The following is a 22,463-nucleotide window of genomic DNA, read 5'->3' on the forward strand; positions in this document are numbered from 1 at the left end:
TTCTATCCCAATTCAAATTATTGTTGGTATATTTGAATTCTAATATGTCAGAATTTTGTTAATGATTGTGAAGATTTTTTGGGGGAGGAAAGAAAATTATTTGGGAAAAATATAAGTTGGCCTTTAGTTATTAATTTTGTAGAAAAATGCAGTGTTATAGTTAAACATTTTTGACTGATCCATTAGAAGAGATATGTTTTATTTGTGAACACTACCAGTGCAGAAATAGGAAACTAAAACAAAAGTTTTATGAAACAATATGCATTCCAATATTTTCTCTTATATTCTATTTCAATTTTTAGAAAAAAGCTGTGTGTAATTCATTAAACTAACTATGACCTAATGAGTCAACAGCTTGTAGTTTGAAAACATTGCATCAAAGGAGTAAGTACTAAGTGGAATTTCACAAAGGAATTCCAGGTTATTCCAGAAGCATAAGATCAGCACAGTTTGACCGGTAGTATATCCCTCACCATTAATAATAGATGATTAATAGGTGCCAACCTCACCTCCTTTGGCTGCCTGGGATGGCCTTAGAGAAAGAAAGGGGAAGAGGGAGGGAGATAGATAGATAGGCTCTTGTATATGTATAAACGCTCACTGCAAGGATACACAGGAAATTAATAATAACATGAGCTGCTTGAGGGCCAGAGAACTGGGTATCTCTGGGCAGAGGTGGGGATAAGACTATTTTATTTTTTATTTTTTCCCCCCTTCTTCCGCCCCCCGACCCCCACCCCAACTCCGGTTCAAGCCAGTGTTTCTGAGTCGCAACCTTGGGCGTTAGGAGTTCGGCGCTCCAAGCACCTGAGCCACCGGGCCAGTCCGATAAGACACTTTAAATACAGTGTTTCCTTTCATTTTTCATTCTTATAAAATTTGAATCGTGTGACTATATATGTGTATATAGATATATATATTCTAAAAATTAGGTTAATAAATTCTGTTTCTATATTATTAGAAAAAAAGGCGGGGAGGGAACTCTAACATGCATCAGGGTTTGGCAGTAAAGATTGATAAGACAGATAGGAGTTACAGCCTGTATGGTCAGTTTGCTGCCCTCAATCTAGACCAGCTATGTTGACAGCACTTTAAGAAACTGTTTTAAGTGATTCATTAAGGGTGAATTTGTGTCCCTTTCTTGTGCTTATTAAAGGGGGTATGTACTTTATTATAGAGGTTTTTTTTCCCAATAGAACATGGTTAAACATTACAATGCTTAAAGTAGAAGTTTTTTATTTTAAAATTTTAACTTGTTATTTAGAAACAATTTAAAACTTACAGGAAAGTTGTAAAAAATAGGAAAGATACAAATAATACCTGTTCTCAGATTTATGTTTTGTTAACATTTTACCCCATTTGCTTTATCATTTTACCTGTCTACCTATCTGATTCCTAACCACTTCAAAGTATATTCTCTAAAATTAGGGATATTCTCTTACTTAACTATAGTACAGTTATCAGCTCTAGTAAATTTAATATTGATACCATACTTATTCTAATCTATTGCCTGTTTTCTGTTTTTGTCAATTGACCCAGGAATGTCCTTTATAGCGTTTTTTTCCTCATTTCTGGCACAGGATCTAGATTAGGGTTAGGTATTACATTTAGTTGTGTCTCTTTAGCCGCCTTTGATCAGAAACATTTCCACAGTCTTTATTTCTTTTTTATAACATTGAGACTTTTAAAGAATACAGCTCCTCCCCTTTTATAAACAGAATGTTGATCATTTTGGTGTTCCTTCATGATTAGATTCATGGACCCCTACTTCACAAACTATCTAAAAACTAACTGATTTGCCGGAATTACTTAGGTGATATGTCTTTCTGAAAAGGTTGTATCTAGAGGCACAGGAAGTCTGTCTGCCCCTCACAGTGATGTTAGAGTACTTTGTCAAGGTATTGTCTAGTTTCTACTGTATAATAAATATTTTTCCTTTGCAACCAATAAGCAATCCATGGAAAGACATTTTAAAGCCATGCAAAATTTCCTGCTCCTTACCTAGATTTAGCATCCATTGATTGTCCTTGCTTGGTCCAATCTTTACTGTGTTGGTTGCAATTCTAGTACCAATTCTAGTATTACCTCCACATTTACCAGTTGGCACTAGTCATTCTACTGTAAAAAAAACAAAAAAAAGAGTCCTCCTTTCCTCCCTTTTTATTATTTATTGTTATGAATTCATGAATTTCTCCCTTTTCCCCAATGAGTCATAATTCATTACTATGTAGAGAATTTGATTCTGAATTTAGTGGATGACTTCAGGAGGTCAGTAACCACCCTGAAATTGTGTACTAAGTTCTGTGTTGTTTGACATCTTTCTGGGGAGGGTATCCATGACTTTTATCAAAATCTCTAGGGTTCTTGATTCAAACAGGATTAAGTTCCACTAGGTTGAAGCTATAAATGTTAAGCTGTCTGTAACCCTTACATATGTGTACATTCTTTTATTCACATGCTTTCTACCTACCCCAAGTGACAAATAACTGAAATGTTAGAACTATAGCATGTGTTCCTCTGTAGGAACTATAGCATGTGTACATTCCATTTTTTTTATCTACTGTTTTTAAACCACAACTAAAAATATTATATTTTGGTTTCTTTAATTTTTTTTTGCTGTACTATATAATGTTAATATCTGCATTGCCACTCTAGCAGCAGTTTATGGTGTATAGAGCCAGTCATGTGAAGCAACAAATTATCTTGATTTACTTTGAAATTTTAAAACCGATGTTTTTTACACTGTAGTTTGATTAGCTCTCTGGGAGTAAGCTACATGATGTTGTGCACTGAAAATTACCCAAATGTTCTGGCCTTCTCTTTCCTGGATGAGCTTCAGAAGGAGTTCATTACTACTTATAACACGATGAAGACAAACAGTGCTGTCAGACCATACTGTTTCATTGAATTTGGTAAGGGCCTGATGTTTTTTCCTTTTTATTACCCTGTCTCCAGCCAGTCTTAAGTAATTTTTAATCTAATACTCGGGTGGGGGGCGGGGGAAGGGGAAAACTCAGAAAATTCTGCTTCCTTGCTTTTGATAGAATAATTTGACAAATGGTCTATAAATTATGGCAACGTCTTCATTTAGGTGCTTTTTAGAAAATACTGTGTTTGAGCTATGGAGGTGATTGTGATGATTGGCACAAAGAATTAATCCTGGAGGACAGTTTCTCAATGAGAAATTTATAAGCCAGAGATTAAGAATTTTGTGTTTGTGGTAGTCTGCGTAATGTAGAACAGAGGTTGGCAAACATTTGCTGGAAAGGACCATATAGTACATATTTTAGGCTTAAAAGGACCATATGGTCTCTGTCACAACTACTCAGCCCTACCGTTATAGCTGGAAAGCAGCCATAACAATATGTAAATGAATGAGTATAGTTATATTTTAATAAAACTTTATTTACAAAAACAGTCAGCAAGCTAGATTGGGCCTGTGGGCATTCCTTGAAGTTTGCTCTAGGAGGAAAAAAAAAAGTAAAACCAAGTTATAAACAGTGAAAATAAAATTGGAAGATTATTTAGGAAATATCTTGGAAGATATTTAGGAAATGTCTTTTATTTATTTAATTAAATTTATTCTTTAAACTGTACGTTCTAATGGTGTAAGCAATAAATAAGAAAGCAGGTTTTATAAGAACATGGAATTTATAGTATATGTTCTTATGTAAATAAAACTGGTAAATGCTGAGAGACTTAATATTTTATGAGATATGAATCCATATAAACATTAAGATTTTGGTTTAAAGACTAAAGCTGTTATTGTTTTGTCATAGAAGTAAGTTCAAAGTAACTCCTTGAAGTGGATGTAATAGTAGAAATATTCTCACAGTCATGTAGTGTGAAATCCTTAGTTTATTTACAATAACTAATTTCTAGAGTGTGAAATGACTCCATGACATATTAACCATTAAACACAAATAATATTAGAACACTCCATGACAAATTGAACAGTTTTGGATAACAAATTAAACAGTTTATCTACAAAATTTACTGTCCATAAACATCACACTCTCAAATTATTTAATTAACAAATGACTGCAAGGAAATTTATTTTTTATTTTACATAGATAACTTCATTCAGAGGACCAAGCAGCGATATAATAATCCCAGATCTCTTTCAACAAAGATAAATCTGTCTGACATGCAGATGGAAATCAAGCTGAGGCCCCCTTATCAAATTTCCATGTGTGAACTGGGGCCAGCCAATGGAGTCACATCTGCATTTTCTGTTGACTATAAAGGTGCTGGTAAGATTTCTTCTGGTGAGTTTTGGATCTCAATTATTTTATTTTAAAAAATCTTTTGTAAGAACTGAGGAACTCTTGAAAATGAATTGCTTTATTCTAATATTTTAAAGCAAGTACATGAGAGAATTTCGAAGTTCAAAGTAATCCTTTCTCCCAGTGGTTTTATATAGTACTCTATCAGATATGTGACTAATCAGGAAAATTCTTTTAAATAGCAATCTCAGAGGAACTCTTGGCTAGGGATACATTTAAGAAGGTTTCTTTGTAAACATTTGACCAGAAATGAATAGTTTATTTGTAATATATGTTTATAAATAAGCATGTAAAGTGCTTTGTATTACATCAAAATGCTACATTCAAGGCCAGGGTTTTTGACTGTCACAGAAAATGTGATCATCTCACACCTCCCCTCCCAAACAAGGAATACAGTTATGACAAGTTGAAAACCTCTGCTTAAAAATGGAAACCTTATTATTTTATAAGGTAGCATATGCCATAGTTGAATTTCTTGTCCAAGAAATTCTTTCTCATATTTGAGCAAAGGTCTATTTCCTATAATGTTTACCTGTTTGTCTAAGTTCTGTGATCTCTACTTCTCTCTCTTCAACTTTACCAGAATAGCACTTCAGAACTTGAAGTCAGTAACTCTGTGTCTTTTCTATTCCATTAGTATGATCAACTTCATATAAAATGTCCTCAATTCCCTTAGCCTCTTTGTCTATGGCATTTTGAAACACTATCCTGGAAGCTTTGTATATGTTTTATTTTGTTATTTTGTTAATATACTTCAAATGTGGCATCGAGGACTGAACAATTCATATTTGGTTTAGTAAAAATTATGGGAGAAAAGGGGAAGCGGATTTGACTAAAATAATCCAGCCAGTCAGGAAACAAGTAAATAAGCAAATAACAATAGCAAGCTCTGGGGGAAAGGAGGTGGATCCCAGACACTAATTTGAAGTCACACCAAAAAAAAAAAAAAAAAAAATCAAAGAGCAATGGTAAGACAGTAAAAGTACATTTTTCTTTTAAAAAGTAATCATATAATCTGTATAATGTATTGTTGGGCTTATAACATATAGACATGAAATATATTTTCTAATAACAGCACAAGGGAGGTGGATCTGAACAAAGCTACATTAGGCTAAGGAAATGACTCCAGGTAGTAATTTGAATCCACAGGAACAAATAAGAAAGCCAGAAATTATAAGAATATTAACAAAACTATAAAAATGTAATTGTTATCTTCTCTTGGCTCCTTTAAAAAACAGAAAAGTATGTAAAGTAATAATTACATAACAATGTATTTTGGGTTTGTAACATTTGTAAGTGTAAAATGTATAACAGCCTTGCTGCAGAAAGGGAGAATGGCAGTGGAGCAGCATAGGAGTAATATTTCTGTAACTCGCTGAACTGAGTGTAAATCTGAAGCTGTTTCTGGTGAGAGGTATATGGTGAGCCGTAGGGCAACCACTACGCAGACAACTCAAAAATAGTAAGAAATCACTAAAAAAGTTAAAATACTGGCATGTAAAATACTTAATGCAATGATAGTAAAGGAGGAATAGAGCAAAAAGCATGAGACATACAGAAATAAGTAAAATGGTCGATGTAAATTCATTATAACAATAACAACATTATATGTGAATATAATGTCACACAAAATGCAAATGGATGAAACAAGCCAATCAAAAGTCAGACACTGTAAGAGTGAATTAAAAAAAAAATTCAAAGATACAATTAGATTGAAAGTAAAAGGAAGAAAAAGATATCTAATGCAAACAGCAACCAAAAGAGAACTGGAGTGGCTCTTCTGATATCAGACAAAATGGACATTAAGACAAAAATTTCTACCAGAGAGAAATAAGGACATTTTATAATGATCAAAGAGTCCATTGAGGTATAATAATTATAAACACACAGGCATTTAACAGACCTCAAAATACATGAAGCAAAACCTGCCAAAAATGAAGGGAGAAATAGATAATTAAACAGCAATAGTTGAAGACAAATACCCAACTTTAAATAATGGGTAGAACTAGGCAGAAGATCAGCAAGGAAATAGATTTAAACAACATAAACAAACATCTATAGAACATTCCATCCAACAATATAAAATATGTTCTTCTGAAGTGTACGTGGAACATTTTCCAGGATAGACCTTGTGCTAAGCTATAGAAAAAATTCATAAATTTAACAGGATAGAAATAATACAAAGTAAGTTCTGCAACCACAATGGAATGAAATTAGAAATTAATAACAAAGAAATTTGGTAAACTCACAAATATGTGGAAATTGAGTAATACAATCCTAAATAATGAATGGGTTAAAGAAGAAATGCAAAGAGGATTTTATACATTGAGATGAAGATGAAGACACAATGCATCAACTTAATGAGATGCAGCTAAAGCTGTGCTTAGAGGAAAATTTATAGCTATACATACCTATATTTAAAAAAATCTAAAATGAGTAACTTAACCTTCCACCTGGAAATCCACTGTAAAAAGAAAAGCAAATTAAACCTAATGCAAGTAGAAGGAAGGAAATAATAAAGATTAGAGCAGAAATAAATGAAAATGAAAGGAAATAGAAAAACATTAGAGAAAAATCAGTGAAGCCAAAAACTAATTCTTTGACTATATAGTTCTGATTTAAGGGTAGACATATAGATCAACAGTATAGAATTGAGAGTATGGAGGGAAAAAAACCTTTGCATTATTGTCACTTCGTTTTTAGCAAGGATTCCAAGACAGTGTTGAAAGAATCATCTTTCAACAGATGATGCTGGTACAAGTGGATATTCATGTACTAAAAGAATGAAGTTGGACCCCTGCCTCACAATCTAAAAATGAACTGAAAAATGGATCAAAGACCTATATTTAACAGCAAAAACTATAAAACTGTTAGAAGAAAACATAGATGAAAATCTTTAAGACTTTGTATTAGGCAATGGCTTTTTAGATTTGACACCAAAAGTACAGTGAAAAAATAAAAAATAGATAAGGTGGAATTCATCAAAATAAAAATTTTTTGTTCCCCAAAAGACACTATCAAGAAATTGAAAAGACAATCCACAGACACAGGAAATATTTGCAAATCATATATCTTATAAGGCACTTGTATCTCGAACATAAAACAACGCAACAATAAAAGACAATAATCCAATTTCAAAATGGGAAAAGAATTTGTATAGACAAAGAAAATGTGCAACTGGCTAATTAGCACATGAAAAGATGCTCAACATTATTAGCCATTAGTGAAATGCAAAGCAAAATGATAAGGAGCTACTACTTTACACTCATTAGGATGGCTATAATAAAGACAAACAGTAACGTGTGTTAGCAAGGATGTGGAAAAATTAGAACCCTCATATGTTGCTGGTGAGGTTGTAAAATAGTGCACCTGCTTTGGAAAATAGTTTGGAAGTTCCTCAAAAAGGTAAACATAGAGTTACCATATAACCTAGCAATTCTACTCCTAGGTGCATACCCCAGAGAATGAGAAATCTATCTCTAAACAGAAATGTGTACATGAGTGTTCATAGCAGCATCATTCGTAGCAGCTGAAAAGCAGAGACAACCCAAATGTCCATCAACTGGTGAATGAATAAACAACATATGATATATCCATACAATATAATATTCTTAAACAATAAAAAAGGAATGAAGTATTGATACATGGTACAACATGTATGAACCTTAAAAACAGTGAGCTATGTGAAAGAAGCCATCTAGAAGAGGCCACATATTTAAAATTTCATTTATACAAAATGCCCAGAATAGGCAAATCCATAGAGACGGAAAATAGATCAGTGGTTGACGAGAGCTGGAGGGGTAGAGGAAACAAGGCAGTGACGACTACTAATGGTTATGAGGTTTCTTTTTAGGGTGATGAAATGTGGAATTAGTTAATTATGATGGTTGCACAGCTCCAACTCTGAATATACTAAAAACCTCTGAATTATACACTTTAAAAGAGTGAATTTTATTGTAAGCAGATTATATTTTAATTTTTTAAATTACTAATAAACGAGGGGTTATTACTTTGAAGACTTCCACTTCCAGTAGTGATGGAGTAATTAATTCAGAGCTGTAGTCCCACTAAATACATGCAGAAATGCTGAGTGGAACGTATGTATTCTATAGAATATGCAGGTCTAATATGTAATGTAGAAGTTAATCTAAAGTATAGTCTTCCTGAAGTCTTTGGAGATCCAACAAGAATTATTGGGATACAGAGGAGGATGGAGGCCCAGGGAGATGACCCAGTGTTTGGAGCTACTTTTTCCTTTGGGGCTTACACCAATTCGGGAGGGAACAGCTGACAGCTTCTCAAGACTAAGGAGATCGATTAGAGAGCAGGGCCCACCAAGGCAGTGAACCCAATGAGCAGCCCTCCTACCCATCCGAGCTCTGGGTTAGGGCCTTGGACGTCTGTACTCCAGGAATACGGGTAGATAGGAATATGCAGTAGACAGGCTTTGATCAGAACTGCCGCTTAGTTTTGAATCATATTCGTCTCTAAAATTGGATTGAGCTGACTGATTCCACTGTGCTATGCTCCAGAGAGCCTGGCAAAAGCAAACAAATATCTTTCCTGGAAGAAATGGTCTCATAAGCTTCAAATTATGTCTACAACAAGATTTTTAAAATGGAATGTTTGGCAAACAATCATAAGTAACCAGGCACCTAAAGAGACTAAACTACACAAAGCATTAGAAGAATCTCTCTCTCTCCCTCTCTCTCTCTCTCTCTCTCTCTCTCTCTCTCTCTCTCTCCCCCCCCTCCCTCCCTCCCTCTCCCTCTCCCTCTCTCCCTCTCTCCCTCTCTCCCTCTCTCCCTCTCTCCCTCTCTCTAACTCTCACTCACACACACACACACACACACACACACACACTAACACTCACACTCACACTTACTCACTCATTGGAACCATAGAAGCCAGAGGACAACTTAACGAAAACCTTCTAAAGGATAAAAGAAAATAATTGTAAATGTAGAATTCTGTGATTAACAAAAATATCCTGAAAGAATGAAGTGACAAGAGTGGATATCCTTGCGTCATTCTTAATTCTGATCTTAGCAGGGAAAATGTTCAGTCTTTCACACTTAAATATTATGTTAACTTAGGGTTCAGGTAGCTACTTTTTTTTTTAATCATTTTGAGAAAATACCCTTATATTCCCAGTTTGATGAGCAGTGTTTATCAGGAGTGTAAGTTGTATTCTGTTAAATGCTTTGTCTGCATTTATTGAGATTATATGATTTTTCTTTTTAAAGTCTTTATATGATGAATTACTTTGATTGCTTTTCAGATATTAAACCAACACTGCATTTCTATGATAAACCCCACTTGGTCATGATATATTATCTTTTTTGTATATTGTCAGATCCAATTTACTAAAATTTTGTCAAGATATTTTGTATCTGTGTTCGTACAAACACAGATACAAAATATCTTCAGGGAGTTATTTGTAGCTTTCCTTTTTTGTAATGTTTTTAGCTGGTTTTACAATCAGGATAAAGCTGACCTCATAGAATAAATTGAGAGGTGTTTCCTGTTGGAAGAAAAGAAAGGATAACTATAGTGCCTATTGCACTGGGTTCTTGGAAGGCTGACATGAGATCATGTATGTGAAGCACTTGGTGCCTGGCGTCATGCCTGGCATATTGAGAGCAGCCACTGTTGTAGTAGGAGCAGTAGAGGTGGTGGTGTTGGTAGTAGTGGTAGTAATGGCCCCAGCGGTAATAGATGCTGTGAATTTGCTTCTCCCATTTCCATCTTCATGCTCATGCTTTTCTCAGCATGGGATGCAGTTCTTCTCATTTGTACCTGTCTACATTTTATCCATCATTATAGATCTTCCCTCCTTCATTTACCATTCCTCTGTCACCACCTTCCGCCTACTTAGCTTTGCTCTTCAGAATCCCTTAACTCTTTGTAGTTTAGAATACTTATTACTTTCAGATCTGTCTGTCCACTTCCCTTTAAAAGATGAGAAGTGCCTTGAGGGCAGATTGTATAATTCATTTTTCGTATCTTCTAAAGCATAGCATCTTACACAGAATCGTGCCAAAAAGTATTTGCTGAATAAATGTATTATTTCACTATAACTAACAGCCCTTTGGTTCCAAGGGTTTTACGCTTACTTCTTTAGGAACTTTTGTAAACTCTTCTTTAATCATTGGTACATTTTGAGAAAAAATTAATTTTGTCATGAAAATGCCACTATTGGGCCTAAGGCGACTAATGAAAGAAAAGACATTGTAGCAGAAGACAATAATGACAAAAACAAAACAAAAACTGACCAAGTGTCATGCTTTGGATTCAGCAAAAAAATTTTTTTTTCTACACGCCTCTCATTTGTTATTGTTCCAAATCCACTCTTTTCCTAATGGTAACTATCATAAGTGCCAAACTGAACTGTGAAGTAAACATTTGTGGATAACAATAGATCTAAAATCTGTTTTACTGAAGAAAAGGAGCATATAAAACATAATACATTAAAATGTGATTAAATATCTCATTCAGTTTGTTAAAATGAGAAATTGTCCTTAAGGAGTGTCACCTTCATACTGTATGCAGATGGAGTTTTCCCTCAGTAACCATTCCCACAGGTCCTGAGAAGGGGCGGGGGTGGGAGGGAATCTCCACTTGAAAATTTCTTTCCCACAGTGATTTGGCGCAGCTCCAGCCTATCCTTCAGCATAATGCATGCCTTGTTAAAGGAGGCTTCATTTGCTCTCGTGCCTTTAAAAATATTTCTGGGCATTTTGAAGTAATTCAATTATAAATGGTATACTGTCGTTATAAAGAGAGTGCTCCAAGGCCAAGAAGCAAGTGTTAGAAACTTAATAAATATTTAATTTATATAGACATATTATTTACTTCTTAAATAGATATTGATCAACACATTAAAATGGTAATATTTTCCCATTCAAGAATATACCTTACTTAAATATAAAAAGCTAAGGTTTGTCAGTAGTATAATACCAAATATTAGTTGGGTTTTTTGGTAAGGTAACCTTGTTTGGTATATTTCAGAAATGTGACTTATAATCTAGTCAGTTGTCAAGTGGTTTTATTCTTGAGACCCATATTAAGGATTTCCTTTTTATTAGAGGGTAGTTGTCCCTTACTCACTATTGGGGGTGCGGGGTGTGCTGTGGGGAGGGATAGAGGAGGGATGCGAAACGTAACTAATTGGTAGACCAGTTGGATAGATTTTTAAAGTGTGAGATTTTTTTTCTACTGATACAAAATTTGGTATCCGTATTTTATAAAAACACTTAATATTTTTTTCTGTATCAAAATCTGAAGAAAATTGATTGACAGACCAAGCAGTAAGCTTGGGCACAGAAAAAATTTAAGAAAATATTATTCCATATTAGCATTTTCTGCTGAACTTGAGGAATAAATACTTTTTGTGATATGTGGGTTTGTGTTTTTATGAACTGTTTAGGGAAGCTTTTCTGCTGAAATGGCTGAATATAAGTTGCAAAGATTTAAGCCTTCCTTATATTAATGTTCCACCTCATTAACTTCATTGTTAGGGCTTTTACACTTCAGTGATTTAAATAAAATTATCTAAATGTAGTTCTGTTGTCCTCTCTTTCCATCTGTCTTCCTTTTGAGGTCTAGATGATTACGTATTTAGTTTTGTGTTTTCATTTAGATTCTATTTTAATTCTGTTAAGTGCAAGATGATGATGAAGGGAAACTGTTGTATAACGAAATGTCTTATGCTGCTGAAGCCCCTACAGAGAAGGAAATGTGTCTGTAAAGATAATCTGGTCACTTCTTCAACTGGTGTTTTATCATTGGTACCTTCAAGTGGTCTTCAGAGACCAGGAACTTCACAGCTGTAAGACTCCATTTTTGTGTGGAGTTGAGATTGGTGATTCTAGTTGACCCTAGAACAACACGGGGTAGGGGCACCAAACCCTGCTCAGTCAAAAATCCATGTATAACTTCTGACTCCCCCAAAACTTAACTACTAACAGCCTACTGTTGACTGGAAGCCTTACTGATCACATTAAACAGTCGATTAACACATATTTTTAACGTTATATGTATTATATACTGTATTTTTACAATAAAGTAAGCTAGAGAAAAGAAAATGTTACTGAGAAAAGCACGAGGAAGAGAAAATACGTTTGAAGTACTATATGTATTTATTGAAAAACGTCCTCATGTGAGTGGACCCGCACAGTTCAAGACCATGTTGTCCCGGGGTCAGCTGTAGATAATAAGCTTTCGTGTGTGTCCTCTGGTATTTACAGCCCTGGAACCCAAATAAAGGAGAACTTTGCTTAGAGCAAGCTATGTTTATCCTTAAAAATATTTTCTAAACATTTTCAGGAAGAGTAGGAATTATGCGATGAGTTTCCAAGCAAAGTCACCTTTGCAAATATTTGCAACTGCTTGCAAATGGTAGACATATTTAGGCAGTAAGGTTTTTTCCTACATGATTTACTACCAGATGTGAGCGCTCCTTAGCAGTACATATCCCAAATGCATGCTATATGTCTTTGTTAAAAATGTAGAGAAAAAGAAGTTAGTTTAACTTGAGTTCACCAGAATGAAGCTGTCATGTTGTCAGACATTTTGCATTAAAAAAAACCAGTCAATTACTAAGATATATTGGTAGATGATTTTATGAAGATTAATCTATATTTGACCATTTAAATTGAGCAATAAAGTTCATTTTACATAAGTTTAGGTATTGACTTGCGATACTGATGTTCCTTTCCTACCGTTTCTCTTATTTTCCAGCTCACCAGCGACTGGAACCAGCAACTCTGTCAGGGATTGTGGCATTAATCCTTAGCGTTTTATGTGGAGCTCTGAATTTAATTCGAGGCTTTCACGCCATAGAAAGTCTCCTGCAGGTACTGTGCTATTTTTGCAATTTCAGGTGACTGTGTCGATTGATTCTGTTTGTTACAGAATTGATTTGAATTGATTTGGGTATTAGTACAACTTCAAAATGTATGCTCGGATTCTGTATTTTTTATACCTTCCTTAGTCTCTCCTTTCCCCTTCCTCAAAAAACACTGATTTAAAAAAAAAAAAAATAACCCACCGATTTCTAGTTTGAGGCTTTGGCTTCTTTGACTCAATTAGCACTGTATATTTATTTATTATCTACTCTGCAGGAGGCACTGTTTATAGGTACTCTGGGACACTAAGATACCATTTCCCCGAAAATAAGACCTAGCCGGACAATCAGCTCTAATGTGTCTTTTGGAGCAAAATTAATATACGACCCTGTATTATATTATATTACATTATATTTTATTTTATTTTATATCATATCATATATCATATCATAGACCCGGTCTTATAGTATAGTAAAATAAGACCGGGTCTTATATTAATTTTTGCTCCAAAAGACACATTAGAGCTGATGGTCCTGTTAGGTCTTATTTTGGGGAAACATAGTATGTGTGACATGGGCCCTGCAGTCTCAGAGCCTAGAGTTGAATTAGGGAGGCAGAGACGTCCACAAATAATTGCTAAGTACATGGAGTGCGGAAGAAAAGTGGTCAATGTGAGTCAGGATAGGAGAAGGAGGCTTTGTGGAGTAGCGGTGAGCTGGACTTGGAAGGATCTGAGTAAACAGAGGAATGGAAGAAAGGAGAGGGCATACGTGGGCAGGTTTTTGTCCCATCTCTGTGTATCCCTATTTAGTTTCCTTTTTGATTGGTGCCTACCTCTGAAACCACTAATTTTTTTGGTAGTGCCAGCTATTTTGTTTTCCAATGGAATTTCTTCCAGAGACTGTTGCTATCAAAATATATAATATTTTTCTCTTATTTTTGTAAACTTTTTGAAACTTAAAGTTTAGCACATTTCAGACTATACAGTTTTTCTTTCCCTTGTTTCTGCTCACTTTTTCTGAAGACTTTTGACACTTCTATATTGTAAATTAGTTCTCTTTTTTTGGGTCAGCATTAAACTCATAAAAACCCACTCAACACCCCTTACGTTCTCTTTCAACATTGCTGTTAGTTTGGGGAACACCTAGAGAGTACCATTCTGAGTACTCTATATTGTAGAGTACTGAGTAAAGCAGTACTATATGTACTTATTGTACTGAGTACCTTCTGAATGTCCTCATGATGTAGGAAACCAATAGCTGAGGATATCACAGGTTCCAGGCAGCTGAGCTGTCCCTCAAGTGGAGGGTTGGCAGAGGCATCTCATGACTTCCCGATTCCTCCTCCTGGGCCCTTTCAGGCACAGGGCGGCTGGCTGTTGTCCCTTGGTGTTCTTGCCCTTGTTCCCTAGCCAGCTCAGTTTTATTCTAGCAGGAGTTCAATTTGGAGTCAGGTAATCAACCTGTCAACCTGCCAAAAAGAAACAAAGGCAATTTGGAGACTGCCAACTGAAAAGGCTAATAAAATACTCTTTTTCTTGATATTTATTTATTATATTTATTTATTATCTACTCTGCAGGAGGCACTGTTTATGGGTACTCTGGGACACTAAGATACCGTTTCCCCGAAAATAAGACCTAGCCAGACAATCAGTTCTAATGTGTCTTTTGGAGCAAAAATTAATATAAGACCGGGTATTATATTATATTACATTATATTATATTATAAGACCCGGTCTTGTATTATAGTAAAATAAAACCAGGTCTTATATTAATTTCTCCCCAAGATCAGGCAGAAAATGAGGATGTCACCTCTCACCATCCCTATTCAGCATTGTATTGGAAGACCTAGTTAATGCAATAAGACAAGAAAAGAAAGCAAAAGGTATAGAGATTAGGAAGGAAGAAATGCACCTGTCTTTATTCACAGATGGTATGATTGTCTATGTAGAAAATCCCAAAGAATCAACTTCTGGAACTCGTAAGTGATAAGCAAGGTCACAGGATCCAAAGTTAATACGTAAAAGTCAGTTGCTTTCTTATATATCAGCAAAGAACAATTAAAATTTGAAATTAAAATAGCAGTATCATTTATATTGGCACCCCCAAAATTGAGGCACTTAAGAATAAACCTAACAAAATATATACAAGATCTATATGAGGTAAACTATAAAACTCTGATAAAAGAAATCAAAAAAGGTCTAAATAAATGGAGAGATATTCCATGTTCATGGATAGGAAAACTCAATATTGTTAACATGTTGGTTCTTCCCAACTTGATGTGTAGATTCAACACAATCCCAATCAAAATACCAGCAAGTTATTTTGTGGATATTGACACAGTGATTCTAAAGTGTATATGGAGAGGCAAGAGACCCAAAATAGCTAATGCAATACTGAAGAAAAAGAAAGAGGACCCATTACCCAACTTCAAGACTTTCTATTAAGCTATAATAAGTAAGACAGTGTAGTATTGGCGAAACAGTAGACAAATAGATCAGTGGAACAGAGTAGAGAGCCCTCACGAATATAGTCAACTGATCTTTGACAAAGGAGCAAAAGCAGTTCAGTGGAGAAAGGATATTTTTTTCAATAGTGTTGGAACAGCTGGACATCCATATGCAAAAAAATAATCTAGACACAGATCTTATACCTTTAACAAAAAAATTAACTCAAAATGGATCACAGACCTAAATGTAAAACATAAAACTTTAAAACTTCTAAAAGATAACAGGAGAACACCAAGGTGACCTTGGGTTTGGTGATGGATTTTTAGATACAGCACCAAAAACATGATCCATGAGAGATCAAATTGGTAAGTTGGACTTAATTTGAAAACTTCTGCTCTGTGAAGAACGTTAAGAGAATGAAAAGGTAAGCCACGGATTAGGAGAAAACATTTGCAGAACATGTCTGACAAAGGGTTTTATTCAAAACATACAAAGAACTCTCAAAAACCAAGAAAGCAAACAACCCAATTAATAAATGGGCAAAAAAACTGAACAGACACCTCACCAAAAAGATATACAGATAGCAAGGGTAAGGAAAGATGCTCAACATCGTATGTCATTAAGGAATTGCAATTAAAACAATAAAATATCTCTAAACATCTATTAGAATGGCAAAATCCAAAAAACTTACAATACCGAATACTGATAAGGATATGAAACAGTAGGAACTCTTCAGTCATTGCTGGTGGGCATGCATAATGGAACAGTCACTTTAAAAGACTGTTTGGCTGTTTGTCACAAAGCTAAACATGGCTTTAACATACAATCCAGCAACCATGCTCCTAGGTATATTTACCCAAATAGGTAGAAAAACTCATGTCCACATAAAAACTGGCACGTGATTGAATGTTTATCTCATCTTTATTCATAATTTCAAAAAGCTGGAAGCAACTAAGATGTCCTTCAAAAGGTGACTGGATAAACAAACTGGCAATATAGACAATGGAATATTATTCAGTAATGAAAAGAAATGAGCTATCAAACCACAAAAAGATACGGCTAAACATTACATTCATACTGCTTAATGAAAGAAGCCAGTCTGAAAAAACTACGTACTATATCATTCCAACCATATAACATTCTGGAGTAGGCAAAATTGTAGAGACAGTAAGTAAAAAGATTAGCAGTTGCCAGAGGTTCGGAGGGAGGAGGAAGGGATAAATTGTTAGTTGGAGCGTGGGATTTTTAGGGCAGTGAAACTATTCTGTATGTTACTGTAATGGTAGTTAAGTCGTTATACATTTCTCAAAACCTGTAGAATGTACAATACAAAGAGTGAACCCTAACATAAATGATGGGCTTTAGTTAACAATAATGTGTCATTATTGGCTCATCAATTGTAACAAATATACCACATTAATGCAAGATGTTAATGATAGAGGAAACTGAGCAGGGCAGAGAGCCAGTATATGGGCACTCTGTACTACTTAATTTTCTGTAAACCTAAAACTGCTCTAAAGATTAAAGTATTGATTTAAACACACGCACACGCACGCTGCTGCCGCCTCCCAGCACCACCACCAGAATGGAGCCCAGGTTCAGGAATCTGATTCATGTTTCAAGGTCACATGTACAATTTCGTGCCCTCTGAGAACAGTATCATTTTGAGAAAGCCAGTGAGAGATAGACAGACCAGGTCCTCTGACCTTGAACCTACCAGTCCCCAATTACTCCCACCAAAGACGGACTGGGGAAATAACAAAATATTTTAATTGGCATAAAGAAACTCTGGAAAGATAAACTAATAAATGTGGGAACTGGACAGATGGGAGGCAGAGTGGAAATGCGACTCTTCACAATATATATCTTCTTATATGTTATTTTTATTTTTGAACCATATGAATATATTACATAGTCAGATTTTAAATAAAAATGAATATTTATTAGCACCTGTTATGTAAGCAGAAAGAAAGGACAACTTTTGTTAACTTAATAGGTAGATTTTCAAGTAACAAAACTTTTAGGCAGGGTGAATATTTTTGTGAGGGTAACGGGGTCCTGAGCACTTTTCCTTGGTTTTTGTGGCTTCTTTCTGACTGTCTTAGAGTCCAGTTTCCCTAGAAGTCTCAAGATTTTTTATTTGCTTTAAACAGTTTCTTAAAATTGTGGTAGTGGAATCATAGGGTAAATTACGGATGGGGAAAAAGTTAGAGTGGTTGTTTTTTATTAGTAGATCATTTATAATTTGGGGACCTTCTGGATGCTTGTGTCTTTGAAGATGTGTCGTTCTGATCGTTGACATGGAATCTTTCTTTTTTATTGTTGTCCAAGACTAAATTGACTTGAACAACGTTTCTTTCTCACTTGATCCAGGAAACTGTAAATTGGTCCATGTGGGATTTTTAACTCTCTGGAAACTAGGGACACTGGTTGTGTTGTTCCCTTAACATTGTTCTTAAATCTTTGTCCTGCCATACCCCACCCACCTGATGTCTTCTACATACACTCATCAATAGCTGAGGTTCCTAAAACAGTGCTGCTCAGGGAGAAGAACAAGGAAACAATGGAACACAAGGTTGGGGGAAATGTCGTCACAGGTAGTTTGTCACCATAGGTAGTTTTAAATGATTTGCTAACGAATTCTTATCTTCTCACCTAAACGAGAATCAGTGCTTTTGGAAATGCACTGGATGAAAAGTAGAGATCACTGCTCCATTTATTGGGGATTTTACATCTATAGAAAGGAAAACGTTCTAGTAAGTAACTGGTGCTTGGAAATATTTTTCCTTGTCTTGTAATGAGACTAATGAGGGAGTATTATGTAGTGGTGGAAGTATCTGCCTCCTAAGGATTCCGTATCCTAAAAGATGGAAGGGATAACGGGCAAAGAAAAGGAGAAAATGAAATGTCAGAATGGAGAGGGAATTGTGATAAGCTTAGAGTATTAAGCAGGGTAGGATTAGGGGTGCAAACTAGATCGCTTTTAACAAATACATCCTTTGTAGCTCGAATCAACCTGAAAGAAAAAACACACAAAATTGGGGATCAGAAGTCTCTCACTTTTAAATTTCTCTCATTAGACTATTTTATCATTGTTCACTACTTATATTGGATAAAAAAGCCTTTTTATTCTCACAAAAGCCATTGAATTTAAGACATAGTCTTAGTTTTCTCTCTGGTTCATTGTATTTTGTGTCAGGAATAATCTCTGGAGTCGTGGTAGGTAATTTTTGGTCAGTAAAAGAGACCTTTTTGAGGTGGTCTGCTGTGTAGACTTGAGTGCAGATTCCAGGACATTGCACTTAAAGCTGTTTTGAAGTAACCTATGCTGGAGTTACTCAGATCATGGAGGCAGAAAGATAGAACCCACTTTAGTGGGCTCAGCGTTTCTTTAATACTTGATTTAAGAGCAAAGGATTTCGTTGGGGATCATATTTTTACATCTAGCTGAAAATATGTCGTATGTTTCCTGAGTGTGAGCAGTATATCAATATGAATTTAAAGTTTACTTCTTTAAGGCCATGAATTCTAAATACTCTTTCAAATGCTAAAAATGATTGCCACATTTATCTTCTACTATGTAACTTGGTGCCTGAGGCACATTTAAATTTGAGAACCCACATGAGTTAACATTCCTGTATATTGTTAATGTTGTTTGAAAATTCAGCACAAGTTTATTTCTTCTAGATTAATAACTGCCTCTCAGGGTGATAACAAGGGATTTATTAAAATATATAGCACTGAAGTTTTTCTAAGTTCAGACCGGGGACGTTTAGGGTGAGTAGTTTTTTTTTAAGTTGGTAAATTTGATTTGGTGTTTGCAATAATGTGTAAATTAGATTTTTTTCACTCATTTGCTCACTTTGTTCTGAGTTTAGAGATGTTAATAAGTTTATTGTGAATTGGCACCTCATGAATGCAGAAGCTTTTATCACACTGCGTTTATGTTACCTGTGTTCCTTTAAGGATCAACCTTGAAACGATGATGTTAATTAGGCTGATGCCAATTTAGAAGTAATTTGCATGTGGTGCATTAGGAAAAAACGGAGTATTCTGATACAGCAGTAGAAATGCTGGCCTGGAAGTCAGGATACCTGGGTCCCATCTGCTGGTTAACTACCTTTGTGACCTTGGATGGGTTGCCTTACCCTTGGATCTTATTTTCCTGTTGTGCGAGATGATGGTTTTAGACTACAGAAGCTCAAGGACCACAACAGAACGAACGTTCTAAGACGCTCTGATTCTAAAATTGTAATGGCCACTACAAAGCAGAAGTAATCAACTTGGTTTTATTCCTTGTTCTTTAGATTTGTTAATACATTTGTTAATAGATTTGTTAATACATTTTAAAGAGATTACAAACCTGTTAAAGCTCAACAGAAGTTTTTGATTTATTTAGTGGTATAATATTTATGCTAACACGTGGGGCTTGCTTGCTTTAAAAAAAAATAAAAGCGTTTTTCTGATTCTGTGCTCATTATGAAAGAATTGGGGGGAAATGTATAAAGAAGAAAATAAAAATCATTTCCAAATTTTCTCTGTATTTTATATATATGTATACATACATATGCACAATCATATGTATATATATAAATATACATGTGTGCATATCATAATTTTGTATGTTTTTTCACTTATTTCCTAATTATTACAAATATTTTAATAGTATCATTCTAATATATTGTGTGACTATTATATGAAGCCTTTGCTTTCCTGTTCATTCTTACCTTAAAAAAAAAAATTATTTTCCGTTTGTTAGTTTTCAGAGCAATATTTTGGTACCCTATCATCCCCCAAAAGTGAATGTGAGGTTTCTAAATTTTTTATTTGAACTCCTTACTTCTGCCCCCTCCTTCCCTGCACCACCTCACCCCTGCTGTCATCCCTCTGTCCTGCCTGCCTCCTTCTGTCCCCTGTCTAAACCTCTGCCTACTTTCCCCCAACCTTTGGCTATTCCCTCACCTACATTTCATCTGCTTGCTCTCTACTGGCTCTTTTCTCTCAGCCCATAAACATGTTATAGCCTGCCAATCTTTAAAAAACACGCAAAAGCCCGCAAAAGAACCTCTTGCTGTATGTTCTAGTCTCATTTTTTGAAGGAGTGGACTATCTCCTTTACCTTTGTTCTCTTAGTCTCCTGTGATCTCTTCTGCCTCCTGTTCTTTCAAACACCGACCATTAAGCTCACCAGGATCCTGATTGCCAAATACTGCAGCCGCTCCGGAGGCCTTGTCCCATGTCCCCTTCTGTCTCGTCTCACATATTGTTCAGTTCTTCCTTTGAACAGTTACTTGTTTAACTTCAAAAATAATGCTTATTTTAGAAAGTTAGAAGGAAATAAAATGAATCACTACTAATCGTTTGATGTTATTACATAATTTTTCTTGACATTCTCTCATCCCTTCATTTCCATGAAACAATTTTATCTCTTGTTATTTTTTTTTCTTTCTCTTATTCCTCAGTTTATTTGGTAAACTTTCTTCTTCCACCTGTCATTTAAATAGTGGCATTCTCCAGTGTTCTCTCCTTGGCTTTATATTCTTCTAACTCTACACCTTCTCCTTGGATATTTTCATAATGTCCTTTAAAAAAAAAAGTTAATACATGTACATACACACACATCCACATGCATGGATGTACACCTGGTAAATTTCAAAGCCTATAATTTTTACAGTAGTTTTCTTCCTACTTCTCCTTCCTAGAGTCAGCCTCTGGTGTGTCCTACAGAGATGATGTGTATATGGTAGTACCTGTTTATTTCTATATTTACTTATAGTATAATTATTCATTTAAAATTAATTCTATATAAATGGCAGCATACTCTTCATATTGATTTGTGTCTTTTTCCACCTAACAATATGTAGGAGATCATTTCATATCAGTATAAAGAAACCTGTTATATTCTTCTTAGTGGCTGTGTAGCATTTGTTCATTTGTATTCTTTTTCCTCCCACCACACAACATTTTATTCTGAAAAAATGTAAACATATAGAAAGATTTTTTAAAAAATACAGTTAACATTCACCTGTATACCTACCTACCTTTCTTTCTCTTTTATTGAATTGTTTGAAAGTAAAATTGTAGGTATCATTACACTTTTTTCCGAAAGTATTCAATATGTCTATTTTAAGCACACATAATCATAATACCTTTATTACACCCGAGAAATTTAAGATCAGTGCAGTATTATTTAATATAAACTATCTATTCAAATTTCCGCAATTGACCCCAAATATCCTTTATGTTTTTCTCTCTCTCCAGTCAAGGAGCCGGTCAAGAGTTAAGGCTTACACTGGTTGTCATAGACCGCTCTTTCATTTAACTGGTATTTAAATAGATTAACACTAAACTAGATCTCTAGGTCAAATTCTGTCCTGAAGCAGACTTAAATATCTTCTAAATTATTTTGATATCCCACTACCAACTCCAAAATAGCATGTCCAAAATGAACTCAGTTTTTTCTGCTCTCAAATCTACTTTCCCTCCTTTATTTCCAACTTAGTGAATGGTATCATTCAAATGTTGCCTAAACAAGAAACCTGGAAGTAATCCTAACCTCTTCCCTCTTTTCAGTGCTAGTCCCTTTTCCTGGAATTCTTTTCCTACCTTGTCTACCTTGTCTAACAGTTCATTCTTCAGGATCTAGGTTAGCCTTTTTTCCTCTGGCAAACCTTCCCTGGCCCTTTTTTCTCCAGACAAAATTAAATGTGTCTCCAGTAGGCTCCCTTAGTGCCCTATCCCATCAGTTACCATTTTGGATGGGATTGTTGATTTCTGTATCTGCCTTCTTGATTAGAGAGTGAGTTTCTTGCGTTAGTGTGGACTTAATTATTTTCTATCCTAGGTCTAGTAACATACTACTGGCCCATAAGTGCTTAA

The 22,463-nt window shown here is 35.0% G+C and overlaps 1 protein-coding gene across 2 annotated transcripts in view; it reads left to right on the forward strand.

Annotated features, from left to right (window-relative positions):
• SEC22A (SEC22 homolog A, vesicle trafficking protein) overlaps nt 1–22,463 on the forward strand; it is a 50,946-nt gene that overhangs the window by 17,575 nt on the left and 10,908 nt on the right. For both annotated transcript variants that reach the window (XM_033121380.1, XM_033121386.1), the window contains exons 3-5: nt 2,749–2,912; nt 4,074–4,268; nt 13,029–13,144. In XM_033121380.1, coding sequence (XP_032977271.1) covers nt 2,749–2,912; nt 4,074–4,268; nt 13,029–13,144 — 475 coding nt within the window. The remainder of the gene's footprint in view (nt 1–2,748; nt 2,913–4,073; nt 4,269–13,028; nt 13,145–22,463) is intronic.

Source organism: Rhinolophus ferrumequinum, chromosome 2 (assembly GCF_004115265.2).
Source record: "Rhinolophus ferrumequinum isolate MPI-CBG mRhiFer1 chromosome 2, mRhiFer1_v1.p, whole genome shotgun sequence".
Classification (NCBI taxonomy): domain Eukaryota; kingdom Metazoa; phylum Chordata; class Mammalia; order Chiroptera; family Rhinolophidae; genus Rhinolophus; species Rhinolophus ferrumequinum.